Raw genomic sequence first — 17,786 nt, 5'->3', positions numbered from 1 at the left:
GAAGACTAAATCTGCAATAGGTAACCAGCTTGGTGTGAAGAAATAAACTGTAAGCAATTATTAGAAAATGTCAAATAAACAAGACCACTGATAATCCCCCTCGATCTGGGGCTCCATGCAAGATCTCACCCTGTGGGGTCAAAATGATCACAAGAACAGTGAGCAAAATTTCCAGAACCAGACGGGGCGACCTCGTGAATGACCTGCAGAGGGCTGGGACCAACATAACAAGGGCTACTATCAGTAATACACTACACCACCGAGGACTGAAATCTTGCACTGCCAGACGTGTCTCCCTGCTTAAGTCAGTATACATCCAGGCACACCTGAAGTTTGCTAGACAGCATTTGGATGATCCAGAGGAGAATTGGGAGAATGTCATATGGTCAGATGAAACCAAAAATGTAACATTTTGGTAGAAATGCAACTTCTTGTGCTTGGAGGAGAAAGAATGCTGAATTGCATCCAAAGAACACCATATCCACCGTGAAGCAAAAGGGTGTAAACATCATGCTTCATAGCTGTTGTCCTGCAAAGGGACCTGGATGCCCGATCTGTGTAAAGAAAAGGATAAATGGGGCCATGTATCGTGAGATTTTGAGTGAAAATCTCCTTCTGTCAGCAATGGCATTGAAAGTGAAATGTAGCTGGGTCTTTCAGCATGACAATGAGCCAAAACACACTGCCTTGGAAACAAAGGAGTGGCTTCGTAAGAAGCATTTCAAGGTCCTGGAGTGGCTTAGCAAATCTCCAGATCCCAACCCCATAGGAAATCTTTGGAGAGATTTGAAAGTCTGTGTTGCCCAACAACAGCCCCAAAACATCACTGCTCTCAGGGAGATCTGCATGGAGCCTTGACCAAATACTTATTTTCCGCAAAAATTTGCAAATAAATTCTTTAAAAATCAGACAAAGTGATTTTCTGGATTTTTTCCCCTCATTCTGTCTCTCATAGTTGAGGTATACGTACAGTATGATGAAAATTACAGTCCTCTCTCATCTTTTTAAGTTGGAGACCTTGCACATTTGGTGGCTGACTAAATACTTTTTTGCCCCACTGTATATCATAAAATGTAAAAACAATGTAAGTAATATACTTTCTTGCTTCACTTTACTTACAAAGATGCTATTCCGTAGCGTATCTACGGTGTTTTGCAGCATTTGTTAACATTAAGCTTAAAGCGGAAGTTCAGAATTTTTGACATTAGGCTTAATCTTCGAGTTAGCGGGGTTTTAGTTTAGTTGGTAGAGTTGATTTCAACAAATTCCGTTTCGTTTGCATATTGTTAGTTTCAGGGCTCTGGAGTGGTTAAGCTAGCGCAAGTCAATGGCACCATTATAGCATGCCACCCACATGAAAATCATTGATGACCCATGCAATCAATAGTGTTGGCTTTGTTTTCAGGATAAATTTATTAAAACTTATCATTGCATCTCAATAATTGCAGTATGACCAGCATTATTTGTAACGCAGAAGCTCTGCAGAGGGTTAAGTATCACATCGTTTTTTTTTTTCCACTGCTGATTTTTTATTTCGTAGCCAGCAGCAAGTGACCAGTTTATATTTTTCCTCGTACTTCATAGGGAATTTGTAGAAACTTTTCTTTGCCTGTTTCTTTTGTATGTTTCCACAGTCTCTAAATGCACATTTCGCCTCTTTGCCGGCCGTCAGTTAACTCAGCAGACTGATGCTGCGTTCAAGGTCTGGAAAACTATCATTAGTAGGCTTCCGCTATTTGATCGCTTATGAGAAGTCAGGTTTGCTGGAGCCTGGAGGTCAAAATGTCTTTCGAAGGCCAAAATAAAAAACAACTTGTGGCGATCAGCCATCTTTGCTGTTTACATTCGCTTGGAATGCTTTAATGTCGCAACCCTCCGAGCGGGACAAGTCCAACTTCCCACCTTCCTCATGCAGCGTGAGAATGAGTGACCGAAACACTCCTCTTTATTGGGGTTGTATTACGCATTTAAAAAATTAGTCCTGCAGAATGAAATGAATTACGGCAGTTTGGTGTGACATTGTTTTGGCCGCATGGGTGTTTTGAAACAATGATCTGTGTTTTTTTAATTTGACTGTGTTGGATCTGTTCGTAGTTCTGTATCGTTTTTTTATTGGCATGCTATAATGGTGCCCTTGACTCGCGGTAGCTTAGCCACTTCGGAGCCCTGAAACTAACAAATAACTTGCAAACGAAACGGAATTTGTTGAAATCAACTCCACCAACTAACTAAACCCCTGCTAACTCGAAGATTAATCCTAATGTCAAAAATCCTAAACTTCCGCTTTAATAGCTTTATCCAAATAAAAGTTTAAACCTCAACTGGGTGTGGCATAAAAATATATATATACTGTATATATGATTTTTTTTTTTTTTTTTTTTAAACTATGTGGCTTTCTTCTGGCTCAGGTGTAACTTGATATAATTGCCACCATACAGTGCTCATATCTCTAATTATTGCGAGCTAATCCCCCTAAAATCATGCAAGCGATGGTGCGACTCGTATCTCAAGGCGCCATTTTGCTGATTGCCCTAGCTAAGGCTGGTGTACCCACTTAGAGAAACACTGCTTTAAAAGAAACGACTTGGTCTATTTGATAGCGTTATGACCCACTGGGGCCAACAAGGGCGGCGAGTATGCATCGAGGGGAAGGAGGCTAATCTGATTAGCGTTAAGAAGGGGCTTCCCTCCTGACTGTAAGAAGATTATTTTCCTCTGCCTCCTCTTGAACATCCTCCTCAGGCGTCTGCAGACCACAGGAAAGGCAGGGAAATGGACTACATTCCATTGATATTTTTTAAGGATTTTTTTTAGCGTTAGAAAACATTGTAAAGGACGTGATGTTGACAGCGTACTACTGCTGGCGTCCCGTGTATGACGGGTATGAATGTCTGCAGCTTCTGGAGCAGAATGGAGGCTTCGGGAGTAACGGGGCGGCAGCAACGACAGCAGCGGGTGCACCATTGCAAATCCAACAAAACGTGCACAGCAATGCAGGTGAGCGCTGCCTTGTCTGTGATCGCAACCAACACAATGCCTTTCTTTTTCTAACTTTTATATGTTTGATGTTTCCATTTTCCCAAATGAAGGTTCTAATCCTCTTTAAAAATGAGTGACGTTTACGTTCATAAGACGAAAAAATAGACAATTAAAAAAAAAAAAAAAAAAAAGTTCAAGATGGCATTCACAAGGAACGAGTATGTGAGAATGACTCGTGATTTGCTTCATTGAGAGAGGGCACAGGTGTCAAACCGATTCCAGAAAGGGCCAAGTGGGTGCTGGATTTTGTTCCAGCCGATACCGTGCAGAGAGTTTAACCAATGAACTTCCTGCTGAAATAAGCAGCACCTGACAAAGTTTAACTGATTACACATAGAAAAGATCTAATTTGTGAAAAGGTGTCCTATTCATTGGTTGGAAAGCAAACCTGCACCCACTTGGCCCTTTCTGGAATCGGTTTGACACCTGTGTTGTAGGGTAAGGAAAGGCAGTCTGGCTGTAGGCGTGGCTCCATTTAGGTTGAATGGCGCTTGTTGGACTTGTCATTTGTAAAAGACTAACACTTCTTTTTAAGTGAATGTTAAAAAATGTGTTTTGTAAGACTGCAACTAATCATTACATAATTGCCTAATATGTCAAATATAAATTGTGCTAAATTAATGAATTGAATTAAAAATACTTTTCGAAAAATTTCAATCCATGGATGAAGTTCCTCAATGAGATAATTCGAGCAATGAGTCTTTCTCAATTTTTGTGTTGGAAGGCTAACAGTATGAGCCGAGCCAAGATGACCATTGGATTTAGCGTCTTCATTGGGGGAAGACTCATCATATCAATTGATAAAAAATAGACAAATAAATCACAGTGGGTATATTGCACACTGTTACCTATCATTGACAAATATTCTGATGTATGTGCACTCTTTGTGAGATAAGCAGGCACTGTTAGCGCACAGCATGTACAGTAAATGCCAATAGACTTGAACACAGGTGTAAAGAAGCAAAAACAAAATTGGCGCACATTCTCTGAAATTACTATACCTGTTCTGGTATTGCGTTCTTTCTTTTTCTTTTCTTTTGAATGCAGATATAGGCTGGCTCGCCTCTTTAGTTCGGCTTCTGAAATCCTTTATATCATTCTTCCAGCCGCATCACAAATTTTCGCACCAGAGTCAGAGTCACCTGATTTTGAGATTCTGTGGAGACCGAGTCCCGATCCGATAACATTTTTTTTTTTTTTTTTTAATAAAAGTTCCAAAACATGTTACTGTTACACCGTGCCGCCTTTATGATTTGGATTATTGTTGAACAAGGATAACGTAGAAAAATGCATGGCTTTATTAAATGCTTTATTGAGTGAGTCCACTCTAATCCACTCAGGCTTTAACGCTCACGCTGCTAAGAACAGCCTCTCACTTACACAATGAGTTGTCTCAGAACACTTAGGACTGGGCTGCAAGTTTAATGATGATTGACACATTTGTGCTTTTGACCATAAAGCTGCTAAGATTCTCTGGGAAGATCATAGCTACAAAACTTTTTTTCGTTATTGTGTTATACAAAACATATATATTTTTGTATCTTTTGGCAATTCCATTGTATTTCTGGATTATTTTGTTACTTTTTAGACCTTAAAAAGTTAAAAAATAAATAAATAAATAAAAAAAAGTATAAATTAGGCCTGAAGATATTGGAAAAAAACATTGCGAAGGCTCCACACTTTATGCATTGGTAGCACTGGTTTCTTAAGGTGCGCCAGCACAAAATGTAGGCGCCCCTGCATTTTTCATTGCATCACCTGTAACGTCATACTTTAATCACTCTCCATAAGATTCATATGATTCATATGAGTCAGTCCACTCCGATTCAGTCACGCTTTGACGTTCACGCTGCCGAGAACAGTCTCTCGACAACGAAGATTGACTAAATAATTATTAATGTAATTTGTGCCTCTACCCAGCCTTCCCTCGCCAGATCAAAGCTACAAACCTGTCAATCATTGTTACTTCAAGTAGCAAACGCCAGCTGAACTGGTGAGCAAGAAAAGCAGCAGGAGGGATAGTGAGAAGCTGTAAAAGCATGAAGCAGAAAAGCATTTATTTTTAAAATTTAAAAACCCGATCCTTTTCACCCAATTCCGATCGTCTGAAAAATGGCGCGATCTGCCCAATTTCTGATCACGTGATCGGATCGGGACATCCATAATTTTTATTATACGTGCTTTTTTTTAATGTGCGTTTTTCATAAAACAATGTACACTTCTTGTCAAAAGTATAGGCACCCTGCAATCCTGTGAGATAATGCTCAATTTCTACCAGAAAATGATTGCAATTACAAATGCTTTGGTAGTAATATCTGCATTTATTTTGCTTACAATGAAAAAAAAAAACACAAAATAGAATGACAAAATAAAATAAAATCATTATCATTTTACACAAAACTCCAAAAATGGGCCACACAACAGTATTGGCACCCTTAGCCTAATACTTGGTTGCACAACCTGTGGAAAAAATTAACTGTGAACAACCGCTTCCAGTATCCATCAATGAGATTCTTACAATGCTCTGCTGGAATTTCAGACTTCTTTGGCCAACTGCTCCAGGTCTCTGAGATTTGAAGGGTGCCTTCTCCAAACTGACATTTTCAGATCTCTTCACAGGTGTTCTATGTGATTCAGGTCTGGACTCATTGCTGGCCACTTTAGTCTCCAGTGCTTTCTCTCAAAGCATTTTCTAGTGCTTTTTGAAGTGTGTTTTGGGTCATTGACCAGCTGGAAGACCCATGACTTCTGAGGGAGACCCAGCTTTCTCACACTGGGTCCTACATTATGCTGCAAAATTTGTTGATAGTCTTCAGACTTCATAATACCAAGCACACGGTCAAGCAGTCCATTGCCAGAGGAAGCAAATCAACCCCAAAACATCAGGGAACCTCAGCAATGTTTAACTGTGGGGACCGTTTTCTTTTCTTTGAAGGCCTCATTTTTTTCCCTGTAAACTCCATGTTGATGCCTTTTCCCAAAAAGTGCTACTTTTGTCTCATCTGACCAGAGAACATTCTTCCAAAACGTTTTTGGCTTTGTCAGGTAAGTATTGGCAAACTCCAGCCTGGCTTTTTTATATCTATGGGTCAGAAGTAGGGTCTTCCATTTTCATTCAGACGCCGACGGATAGTACGGTTTGACACTGTTGTACCCTCGGACTGCAGGGCAGCTTGAAATTGTTTGGATATTAGTCGATGTTCTTTATCCACCGTCCGCACAATCTTTCGTTGAAATCTCTCGTGAATTTTTCCTTTCCGTCCACACCTTGGATGGTTAGCCACATTGCCATGGGCTTTACACTCATTGATGACACTGCACACGGTAGACACAGGAACATTAAGGTCTTTGGAGATGGACTTGTCGCCTTGAGATTGCCCATGCGTCCTCACAATTTTGCTTCTCAAGTCTTTAGACAGTTCTTTGGTCTTTTCTTTTCTCCATGCTCCATGTGGTACAAACAAGGACACAGGACGGAGGTTGAGTCAACTTTAATCCATTTTAACTGGCTGCAATTGTGATTTAGTTATTGCGACTACCTGTTATGTGTAACAGGTGCTGTTAATTACACAAATTAGGGAAGCATCACATGATTTTTCAAAGGGTGTCAATACTTTTGTTCGGCCCATTTTTGTGTAAAATGTAAAAAAAATTTATTTTTTTTTGCATGATCTTTTGTGTTTTTTCATTGCAAGCAAAATTAATGAAGATATTATGACCAAAGCATTTGTAAATGCATTCATTTCTGGGAGAAATTGAGCATTATCTGACAGAATTGCAGGGCTGACAATACTTTTGGCCAGCAGTGTAAATACATTTTTAATTCTAATCCAAATGTATTTATGTTCATGCTATAAATAGTAAGGAAATCTATTTAATATTTTTCCTACTCATTATTTAAATTAAACCATGAAGGCATCTTTGACCCTGACCAATCGGGAAGTGGATTACTGGACATCCTCAAGGGAGGAACGGAGCGCTTCTTGACTAACATCAAGGATACCTCCTCTAAGGTCATCCAGTCTGTTGCCAGGTAAGAAGTTTTTTTTTGCAGATAATACAATAGAATAGAATAGAAATCCTTTATTGTCATCATACAGAGTACAAAGAGATTTATAGCTTTGCCATAACGTGCACCATATAAAACAAAAGTACAATAAGGCTAATATAAAAACACAGGTTACAGGGTACACAGATTGGGAATGAAGTGAATAAGTGACTAGCAGTGAGTGGTGCGGTAGTGTCAATATAAAAGTGCGTGTATAACAATTTACAGTACTCAGACTAGGAGGCAGATGATAACATGTAGTATTGTCTGTTTTTACTAATCCCAATAAATCATATCAACATGGAGGTCACCACGGTATTCCCATTCACCGTCACATTGTTGTCTGATCGCTTTTATGTTTTATTGTTGACCGTCATGTTTTCATACGAATTGCATTGTTGTGTACTTGAAAAAGAATTGAGTTCCAAATGGGTGGAACATTTTCAGTAAATTTGCTGGCATTGAAAGCTAGGTTGTGTAATTTTAAAATATTTCCTTATTAGTTGAGTTCCTTGGAAATTCAATTGAAATTGTTGGTAATTTTACTGAAAGGGCTCAAACTGAAGTGTAAACGTTGACTAAATACTCTCCTTGCCCACATGCTACACATGGGGTAAAAAGTTCAGACTTTCTCATCCTATTAAAAAGTGAGGTGTCTCAAAACCTTTGACCACGAGTTTAGGCCATAACTCAAACTTGATTGAATTGAATTGAATTCAATGTAAATAATGAAAATTCAATTGATCCGCAACATTAATATTGATTTATTCAAATCATGAAGTTCTTGTACAAAGTTCGTTTTACCATTTTGAGAAAAGATTAGACCGTTCCTTGGTCATTCCCATAAATTCCTGTCAATTCCAATCGGATTGATCCAATGCTGAAAATTCCAGTAGTTTTGCATACCTAAAAATGACAGCAAAGGTTTTGTACTGTTCCATATTTTCTGTCTTTTTGGGTGTCATTTTTTTTCACACCCTGCATTGGTTTTGTTCATTGTGTTTGTTTTTCCTTTTCTCCTCTGTCCAATCCTTCACTATGTCTCCATCTCCTAGCAACCCAAGGTAAACAATGAGGTTCAACCAACCTCCTGTAGATTGTGTTTAATGTAGAAAAATTCAACTCCACCTAAACTGTATTGTTGCAATCCCTGCTAATTTGTGCTAACATCATGTCCTTCATGCTTACTTAAATTCCCACTCGCTCAACCACAAACGTTGTCCAGACTACACAGTTAAAGAGCTTTATTGAGCACCTATCCATTAAATTAAAGGGGACATATTATGGAAACTACAACTGAAGAATAATTTTTAAAAAAAAATAGTGACAAACTGCTTGAATTCAACTGTTAATGTAACTATGGTTCTTTCCTAAAAAATAAATTAAACCGTTTGTGTCGAACTCCAAAAAAGACCTTCTTTTACGATTACACTTTCCTAAGAATATGAATAACTATTAATTATGCTCTTTCTTAGATGGAGCTTTTCTCAAAACAAAACAAACTCTTACCGTTTTTCTTTTCTTAAAAGAGAAAGCTATTTACTATTGAAAGCTGGAAAAGGAAACTTTTGATTGTAAAAGCTCAATATGTCTCCTTTAAAGCCTGATAAGAATCAATGCATGAATGATTGCTAACTAAACAGTTTTCTAACAAGTGTCACATTCTCGATAACAACATCAATTAGCTTCTCGTGTACAAGGTTGTAAAGACTTTCAGCATGACTTTAATTAAAAAACGAACAAACAAACAAAACAGCTCTTCTGTTCTGTGCCAAATTGCTCTTCCAACTTCAAATCAAGACGATATTGAGGATTTGTGTGACTTGAGTGTGCCCTTATCATTTTCTTAGTTGGTAACATAAATGAACCCTCCTGTTATATTTCGGGCTGGATTGACCCGGTAAAAAGTCTTAACAGTATGAAACTGCTACGTAATTTACATGATTGTAATGACATACGAACAATATCTAGATTTTTGTTTTGCTTCTGATGTGCCATTAATTTGCTAATTTCGCCCAGTGTCATTTTTTTCTTTTCCTGATAACATAATTGGAAGGCACCTGCATGTACATGTAGTTCCCAGGTTACGACGTCCTCGACTTACACGATTTCGACTTTACGATGGTGGAGTCTCGTCCGCCATTTTGTCTCCAGTCGTTTTTGTTTGTTTGTTTTATTTTTAGTCGCATATATAGTACCTTCTTGTACCTCACAGTATCTTATTTTTTACTTTATTAATATGACGTGTTCTGTCCTCACTAAAAGTCAAGTTGTTCAGCTTTACAGACATCAAACAAGGCAATTGTGCTTTTTGAACATTTTTGCATCCTTCACCTTTGACAATTTGTAAAGCTGTAACACACGTATGTACTCTTTTATGTTCAAAACGACACGCATTTTAACAATAAAACACGTGACACAAAACAATTGGTTTTCAAAAGTTCCATCTAGTCTAATCAATATATAAATTTAGTAGATTAAATAAGCCGAATTTGCATAACAAAAGTCCGCTATCTTAAATGCAGCGAATGCTTACGCGAAACTGTAGCTGCAACCTTAATTACAAATGCATACACAAACATATTTTAACTGAAACAACTTAAAGCCTAATGTGTGCCACACCAGAGTCTGCTATCCTTTATCCATGTCAGACGTCTGAGTCTGCTTCTCAGTCGACAGTCTCGCTAGACCAGGGGTGGGCAAACTATTCCACAAAGGGCGGGGTGCGGGTTTTTGTTGCAACCCATTAAGAGGACACCTTTTCACCAATCTGAAGTGCAATCAGTCGATTGCAGTCAGATGCTTCTCATTTCTGCTGAAACCGCATTGGTTAAACTATCTGTGCTGGGTCAGTTGGAACAAAGACCAGGACCCACTGTGGCCCTCGAGGACCGGTTTGCCCACCCCTGCGCTAGACCCAACGCTGCCACCAGAGAGCAGTGTATCCTCTATCATTAAACAAAATGCAATACTTTTGGACTGTTTGGATAGTTATTTTGGGGTACTTAAAGGCTTAATTCCGACTCTACGCGAAAATTCGGTTTATGTCGCCAGCGTAGGAACAGAACTCGTTCGGAACCTGGAGATTACCTGTACTTGTATTGCATGTATTTTTACAATAAAATCTGATTGATATTACCTAAGGGCGTATTCACACCTGCCCTGTTTGATCTACTCCAGACCAAACCAAAAAAAGTTGGTGGTGTGCACCTTTTGAGCTGGTGTCAATACTAGCCAGTGAACTCTGGTGCGAACCAAACTGCCGGTCCGAGGTGGTCTCTGTTCGCTTACTCGCGGCCGTGCTGCGGTTCGCTGTAGATGTGAAAGTGACCGCAACACGGTCTGGATCATAGCTGAAATCACGTACGTTTTTGCATGAAACAGGCCTCTGTAGCAAGGAAATGTTGTTGGGTTAGCATCACTGTCCTTGTAAAATAAACGTATCATCAAAGGCCTCTGATGCTTCTAATTTCCCGCAAATGCTTGTAATTGGATATGATTGATATACTGTATCATTATGAGCACGTTTGCAGCACTCGGGAGCTCTGTGATTGTTTACTTCCTTATTTTGGCTTTTTACCCCCCATTTTGTCCCATGATTGAAGGATTTTTGCACCTGCGTAAGTTTGTTGATTGCTCAAATTGCAATGTGAAAAGGAACCGCACCAAAAAAGTCTGGAACAAATGTATTTTGGTAGTGAGCTGTGGACTTTCCTGGTGTGAATACGCCCTTAATTAGTAAACTTAGTACTACACCTTACTACTACTTTTTCCCCAATTTATAATGGGTCAAATTAACTGGTCGGCCACATAACAGGAGGGTAATTAAATGTACCGGTAGTTGTAGTCCTACTTGGTGTGTTGTAGATTTTTTTTTTTTTTTTACCTCCTGTCACTGCATTTTCTTTTTCAGTTATGCCAAAGGTGACCTGGATATATCCTACATCACCTCCAGAATAGCAGGTTAACATTTGGACCTCAACTCTGCATCTTTTTATCTTTTTCATGAGAGAAGTAGTTTTGTAACTTTAAAACGTTTTTGTTTGGAGTTATGTCATTCCCAGCGGAAGGTGTGGAGTCGGCGATAAAGAACAACATTGAGGACGTGCGCCTATATCTAGATTCGCGGCACCCGGGACACTACGCTGTCTACAATCTGTCCAAGCGCTCTTACAGGCCATCCCGCTTCCACAACCGGGTAAGAGGGGCAGCTTGTCAGGATATATGAATGTTACACACTAAGTTCCATTGTGACTCGCTCATGTTCCCTCTGAATCATGTAACCACCATCTTTCTTGAAAATTCTCTTTGGCTCATGAACATCCGCACAGACCTGCCACTGCTTCAGTTCCACTGTGATTCGAACATATACTGTGACTCATTCTTAACTGTCACATCTATTGTGACTCGAATATTGCTTGTAACTTACATTCACTGAAACTAGCCGTACTCCACTGTGATGTAGGGGTTGTTTACATGGTGACTAAGGTGACAACCTGTCCGGTTTTAGGATGGACACTAAGCCTTTTCAGTGATGTGTCCGGCGCCCTGCGCAATCCATTAGCCGGACACTATTTGTCCGGCTTTTAAAGAAAATAAGCCATGGTTCAGTTTCTGAGATGCAACTCAGCCCAAAGGTTGTCACAACTGTGAGTGGCCAAGAGTGGCTTCAGTTAAAAATGTCCTATATCATTGGTTCAATAAAGTGTCAACAAAGCATCTCGTGTGGCTACTGTGCTGGCAAACATGCCAAAACGGCAGACATCTTTTAACATTGAATGGACGAAAGACCACGATTGCCTTGCCAAAAGCAGTCGAGACCCGTTCCATGGTTTCTGCACATTTTGCCGGTGTGACGTGGATGTGAGCAGCAGGGGCGAAGCAGCCGTAGAGTGTCACGTGGAGAGCGCAAAACAAAAAAGAATGAAGCGAACAGCAGGTGCATGGACATTGAAAACATTTTTCGAGAACCCTCTTCGCCTCTGGATAACTAAATGCAGCTGAACTTTGTGAAGTTATTCCTCCTATAAAGGGTTCACTTCTTTTGAGCAGTTCAATCGTCACAGTTTTTCACAAAAAAGTCTTGTTCTTAAGAATTTTGTTTGTTACAAATATTATGTTCCTTGTTAATACCGTCGTTCTGCCAATCCTTTCCTACACGGGCGAAACGTCTCCCGATAACGAATGTGACACCCTAAAAACCACTGTGCTCTTTCAGCTTTTTTTGTTTAGATGCATACAGGAAAAACGAACTAAAAATGCCTTAAGAAAATACTTAAACATGATAATATCAAATAAGGGTGGTTTAAATACACTACGTGACTAATGTGTGTCAAAAGATAAACACTCTGCTTGAATGAAAATTACCCCAAGAAAACACAATGCTTAAAAGCTATGAGAGGAAAACACACCAAAAGTATTTTAAGGCATTGGAAAGGTTAAAAAAAAAAAAAAGACTCAATAAAAACGAAAATAATAAGTACTCGCTGCTTTTAACCAATATGAGCATGCATTCACTGGGCATTAGTTGACGTTACGCCGTGTAACATATTTTGGCAGAACACCGTTTTAAGATTTGTTCTTAGGCACGTTGCAATTCGAAAACACGGTAAATAAATTGTCAAAAAAAGTTTTCCCTTGGTATTTTTTTACTATTTAGTTACACAAATATGATCCATAAACCGTGCAAAACTCTACTGTTGATGAAAATACACCAGAAGTCCGATGTATTTTTTTTTTTTTTTTTTTTAAATATGTCATCCATTTTGACCTTATGGAAGTGCTGCTACACCAAGACTCATCGATTGTGTAACGGAATGGCCTTGCCTTGACGTGGCGATGGCGAAAACGGAAGGCAAAGATGCAAACTTTTGATTCCGACCCCCAAAGTCGAACGATTCGATTGCGGAGCTTGCTCTGCAACCGTATAAATGGAACGCTCTCGCTCTGATGACGTCTGCACTTGCACATGTCACTTTTGGAGCAAAAGAGGGGGAAAAACCTCGTGGACGTCATTGCTTTGAGTATGTTGTCTTCAGGGCTGAGAAGGTTGTTGAGGAGTACATCATTGGCCTTGTAAAACTGCGCTGCCCCCTAGGACCTGGCATGAATACCACATCAGTGGAGACGGAACCAACTAGGGGTGTGACAATATATCGAAATGGTGATATATCTTGATACTTTGTATCCCAAAAGGTTATCGAATAGGTGCTGCTGCCAAGAATCGAGATATCGATAAAGCTGCATTGATGGTGCTTCACGCCCAATCATTTAGACGGGGAACGTTTGTTCCTTCGAAACCAGAGCATTTACAGTTATTCTGTCAGATTTTCAGGGCATATACAGGTCACTTGCTGTTCATTTTGGGGCATTTACAGGCCATTTCCTGTTGAGTTTGAGTCACTGCCTATTGATTCGGGTGATTCCCAGGTCACTTCCTGTTCTGTAACTCAAAAAAAAAACAGGAAGTGACCCATTAAATACCCCAAATTCAACAGGAAGTAACTGAAAATCAACAAGTAAATGACCTTAAATGGTCCAAAATGATCTCATTGCCTGGCATTGGCTGTCACTGACGGCCATAGACATTCAATCTGTTTGAAGTGGGAGGGATGGCAGCGAATGAACATTCCTACCAGTTCAAATGGATTGGACGTCTAACAAGTGATAAACTCATTCCAATTCACAGAAGCTTGTTTTTCTGTTCATTAGTTGTGTGTAGAATATCCATGCATGATTTCCTGACCAATGTATCGATAATTATTGTATCGTCAGATCATCGTTATCGTGAGCTTTGTATCGCAAATCGTATCGTATCATGAGGTACCAAGAGGTTCCCACTACTAGAACCAAGACGGAACCATGTAAATGCAAACATGAAATGCGTCGTGTTCTTGGAGCGTCACCATGTAAACGGTCCCTTAATAACATGCATTAAGACTTATTAATTTCACCCACTGTCACGAAAATTCACTCCACTAAGACTCTAAAGCCCCTTTCACACTTATTTCCCAGTAAATTCCTGTGTAAGGTGACGTGGGATTCACGCGTGTCTTGGCTTTCAGACATGGGGAAGTGTCCCGGGAATTACCCGGTTTGGACACTTCCAGATTTGCCCTGTGTTGGCGTCTCGGCGCACTCTGTGCGGTGATGGTTGGGGATTGGATTTTATAACCCGGACGTCATTTTCTGTCGGCATCGGCAACAAAATAAACCACACATTTCCAAAGATGGACGATGGACTGTCTCTTCCTCTGCCCTACGGTCCAGTAGCAATTTCATTTCGTTATGTTTTCAGTTTAATTTTGCTATTTCCAGTTTGCCATGTTGATAATTGCAATGTTTAACTGATTTTCGTCTTATTGTGAAGAAAGGGGAAATTATGATCGGCCCGCTATGATGTTTACATCATCAGCCTTTGTGCTGTGACCCGGGAATTGAAAGGCTGCTTTCACTTCTAAACGTGACCCGGTTAATGCCCACGTCATCTCCGTGTCAGTCGACCCAGGAAATTGCTTTCACACAGAAGGGCTACACGTTGAAATCCCGGGAATTAACCAGAGTTCAAGTATGTGTGAAAGGGGCTTGACATACATTGCCAATTTGCCATACCTCTCAATATTCACTCTGACTCGCTAACATAACATTCTGGCTCTCTTAAGGTCTGTATAACTCGCCAAAATAATCCATTCTGTTCCTGTATTATTTATTTATGCATAATTTCTGGCGTAGGTTTCCGAATGCAACTGGCAGGTTCGCCGTTCGCCCAACCTGCGCAGTCTTTACAGTGTGTGCAAGAACATGCATCAGTGGCTTAAGCAGGACCAGAGGAATATCTGCGTGGTTCATTGCCTGGTAAACAAGCAGAGGAGGGTGGCAACATTGACCACTCCTTTTTGGCCATTATTCCGTGTGTGTGTGTGTGTGTGTGTGTGTGTGTGTGTGTGTGGTGGGGTTAATCTGGTCTGTTTTTGCTGCAGGATGGAAGGGCGGCGTCCGCTGTGGCTGTTTGCTCCTTCCTGTGCTTCTGCCGCCTCTTCACCACGGCCGAAGCAGCGGTCTACATGTTTTCCATGAAGCGATGCCCGCCCGGCATAGCCCCCTCACACAAGAGGTGCTAACACCACACCGTATTAGTGTCCATTTTAATCCACAATGCAATGACTGACATTTTTTTAGGTACATTGAGTACATGTGTGACATGATGGCCGAGGAGCCAATCATACCACACTGCAAGCCCGTGATCATCCACGGCATCACCATGACGCCCGTGCCACTCTTCAACAAGCAGCGCAACGGGTGTCGGCCCTTCTGCGAGGTCTACTTAGGAGACGAGAGGGTCCTCACAACATCCCGGGAGTACGACAGGCTGAAGTAGGCTTTTTTTCCCCCTCCTGTTGACATTCTGTTGTTTAAATACTTAAAAATACAATACATTTTTAACACATTACAGAAATAAGGTATGCCCACCTCCTAAACATGAACGAAATAATCAAATTCAAACTTATCTGAACACACTTTGCTGATGTTGAGAATTTGGTTTGTGCTGCTTTCTAGGAATGTTGCTCTGTTGGAGGACAATCTGAGCATTTACGTACCTCATAAAAATTTTTTAACTGATTCACTGCCATTGAGGATCATAGACTCACAGTAATTTGGCTGTTTTCATCCTTCTTTTATGAATTTAAATGAGTTTATCACTAATGGACGTCCAAACCATTTGAAGTTGGAGGGGGGCAGCGAATGAACAAACTTCTAAAGGATTGGACGTCTATAGCTGTCAGTGGCAGTCAATGAGTTAATAACGATAATTGTGATGAATAAATGTTAATATAGTAATAATGAATGCCTACTATCACTTGTGTTCCATTTACAGGGACTTCAAGATGGAGGATGGAAGAGCAGAAATTCCCCTAAACGTGACCGTTCGAGGAGATGTGCTGGTGGTGATCTACCACGCTAGGTCTACACTGGGAGGACGTCTGCAAGCCAAGGCATGAATTAACACGACCACAATTTCGTTTGGAAAACTGATGCAAGTAAAGTTAGCAATGTTTGGTCAAGATCTGAGTGTTCATTTCCCTAAAATATCCGCTTCCGAGCAAAATGGCTGACTTTGTGTGGCTTTTCAGTGATAGTTTTTTTTTTTCCCCAGTGTCCAATCATTAGACAGGTCTACTGAAGTTCATGTTTCATGAAACTCCCTTTTGAGAAATTTCTCAGGAATTTTGTCTTCCTTGGTAGTAGAGGGTGCGCGATATCCATTTTTTGAAACCGATACTGATATCGATAACTTCCTGCTCCTTAAAGTGCTTGTGACACGAAAAAGCATGTTTATTTCATAATACACGCGGTATTTCATGCTCCTGAATGATATGGACCGCTTGGATGTGTGTGGAAGCGATCGCTATCTTTATTTAGTTTTTTGAATCCCGCGCCAGGAAAATGAGTGACTTCCGGCTTCGGTCTCGCATTGAGGAGGAGGGCGCTGTGACGTGTACGGTAGAAGACGTCCTCTTCACGCTACAGTGTACTGTTGTGTATGAGGACGAAGGATTCAGCTGATTTTGCGGATTAATACTTTTATTTTTTGCATCACGCCAGCCAAACGGCTGCAGAAAAATCATTCTGTATGCGGGAGAGGCGTATGCGCCTTTTTGGAGTTTCAAAAGGTTCCCATTCACCGTGGATATTTACTGTGGGACCATTGGACTTACAAGGAAGTGAGTAAACATCTTGTTTTGTATGATGTCAAATACGAATACAGTGATTACAAAGTAAACACTATAAAATTCCTTTAAATAAAGGACTACTTAACGTTTGATCATTGATAGGCATGTAAAAAGCTATCCTCACGCTCATTAGCAGTTAGCTGTTAGCACGTTAGCTACACAACAATTCCAGCCACCCTCCTCCAGGGAACGAACTGTAAATTGCTCTCCGCCGGGCGGTTTGCCGATCCCCAAAGAAACTCGACAACCGGGTCGTCATGTCAAATAATCCAGGCTAGTTATGTGTGATTTTCCACTTCGAAGACTTTGAAACATCCCTCGGTTCGGGTTAGCATGTCGGCTAGCTGTCACTCCTTCTGGTCTGTTTACATTCTCCGAAGCCGGGGAAGGGAAATGACATATGTCCGATTTAGGTGTCATAAAATATCGTTCGGCAGGTGTGACAGTAAAGGTAAAGTCGACTGTTTTGACCATTATGGAGTAATTTTGCCATGTCGTCTTGAATAAATGGACTTTTATTATTTTATATTCCATTTAGCACAAGTTATTTGTCATGACCATGCCATTTATTTAGCAATTGGGGAAAGTACTTGGGTAAAAAGAATATCCTGTAAAAATATTGAAGTAAAGAGACAGAAACAATGACATTTTGCCGCTCTCTTCGTCGCGTTTTCCTCATTGTGAATAGTTCCCCCTCGACGGGCTGACTGGTCCTTCTCAAGCCATTTATATAGCTATTGGGGAAAATACTTGGATAAAAAGAATATCCTGTAAAAATATTGGGAGTAGAGAGACTGAAACAATGACATTTTGCAGCTCTCTTCGTCTCGTTTTCCTCGTTCTGAACAATTCCCCCTCAATGGGCTGAATAGTAAAACCGATGAGCCTAGTCTACCGCTGACGTCATCCACCTGTTGGGGACGCTAAAGCCCTATAATTGTAGGCGTGGCTAACCGGCAGATTAAAAG

At 40.4% G+C, this 17,786-nt stretch overlaps 1 protein-coding gene across 1 annotated transcript in view; it reads left to right on the top strand.

Moving 5' to 3' along the window:
* gak (cyclin G associated kinase) overlaps nt 1–17,786 on the top strand; it is an 89,089-nt gene that overhangs the window by 30,578 nt on the left and 40,725 nt on the right. The window contains exons 10-17 of the mRNA XM_057830974.1: nt 2,898–2,997; nt 6,955–7,072; nt 11,001–11,050; nt 11,137–11,285; nt 14,819–14,941; nt 15,067–15,200; nt 15,266–15,460; nt 15,963–16,080. Coding sequence (XP_057686957.1) covers nt 2,898–2,997; nt 6,955–7,072; nt 11,001–11,050; nt 11,137–11,285; nt 14,819–14,941; nt 15,067–15,200; nt 15,266–15,460; nt 15,963–16,080 — 987 coding nt within the window. The remainder of the gene's footprint in view (nt 1–2,897; nt 2,998–6,954; nt 7,073–11,000; nt 11,051–11,136; nt 11,286–14,818; nt 14,942–15,066; nt 15,201–15,265; nt 15,461–15,962; nt 16,081–17,786) is intronic.

Source organism: Corythoichthys intestinalis, chromosome 3 (assembly GCF_030265065.1).
Source record: "Corythoichthys intestinalis isolate RoL2023-P3 chromosome 3, ASM3026506v1, whole genome shotgun sequence".
NCBI lineage: Eukaryota > Metazoa > Chordata > Actinopteri > Syngnathiformes > Syngnathidae > Corythoichthys > Corythoichthys intestinalis.
The sequence above is the reverse complement of the archived record's forward strand: the minus strand, read 5'-3'. Positions and strand labels throughout refer to the sequence as shown.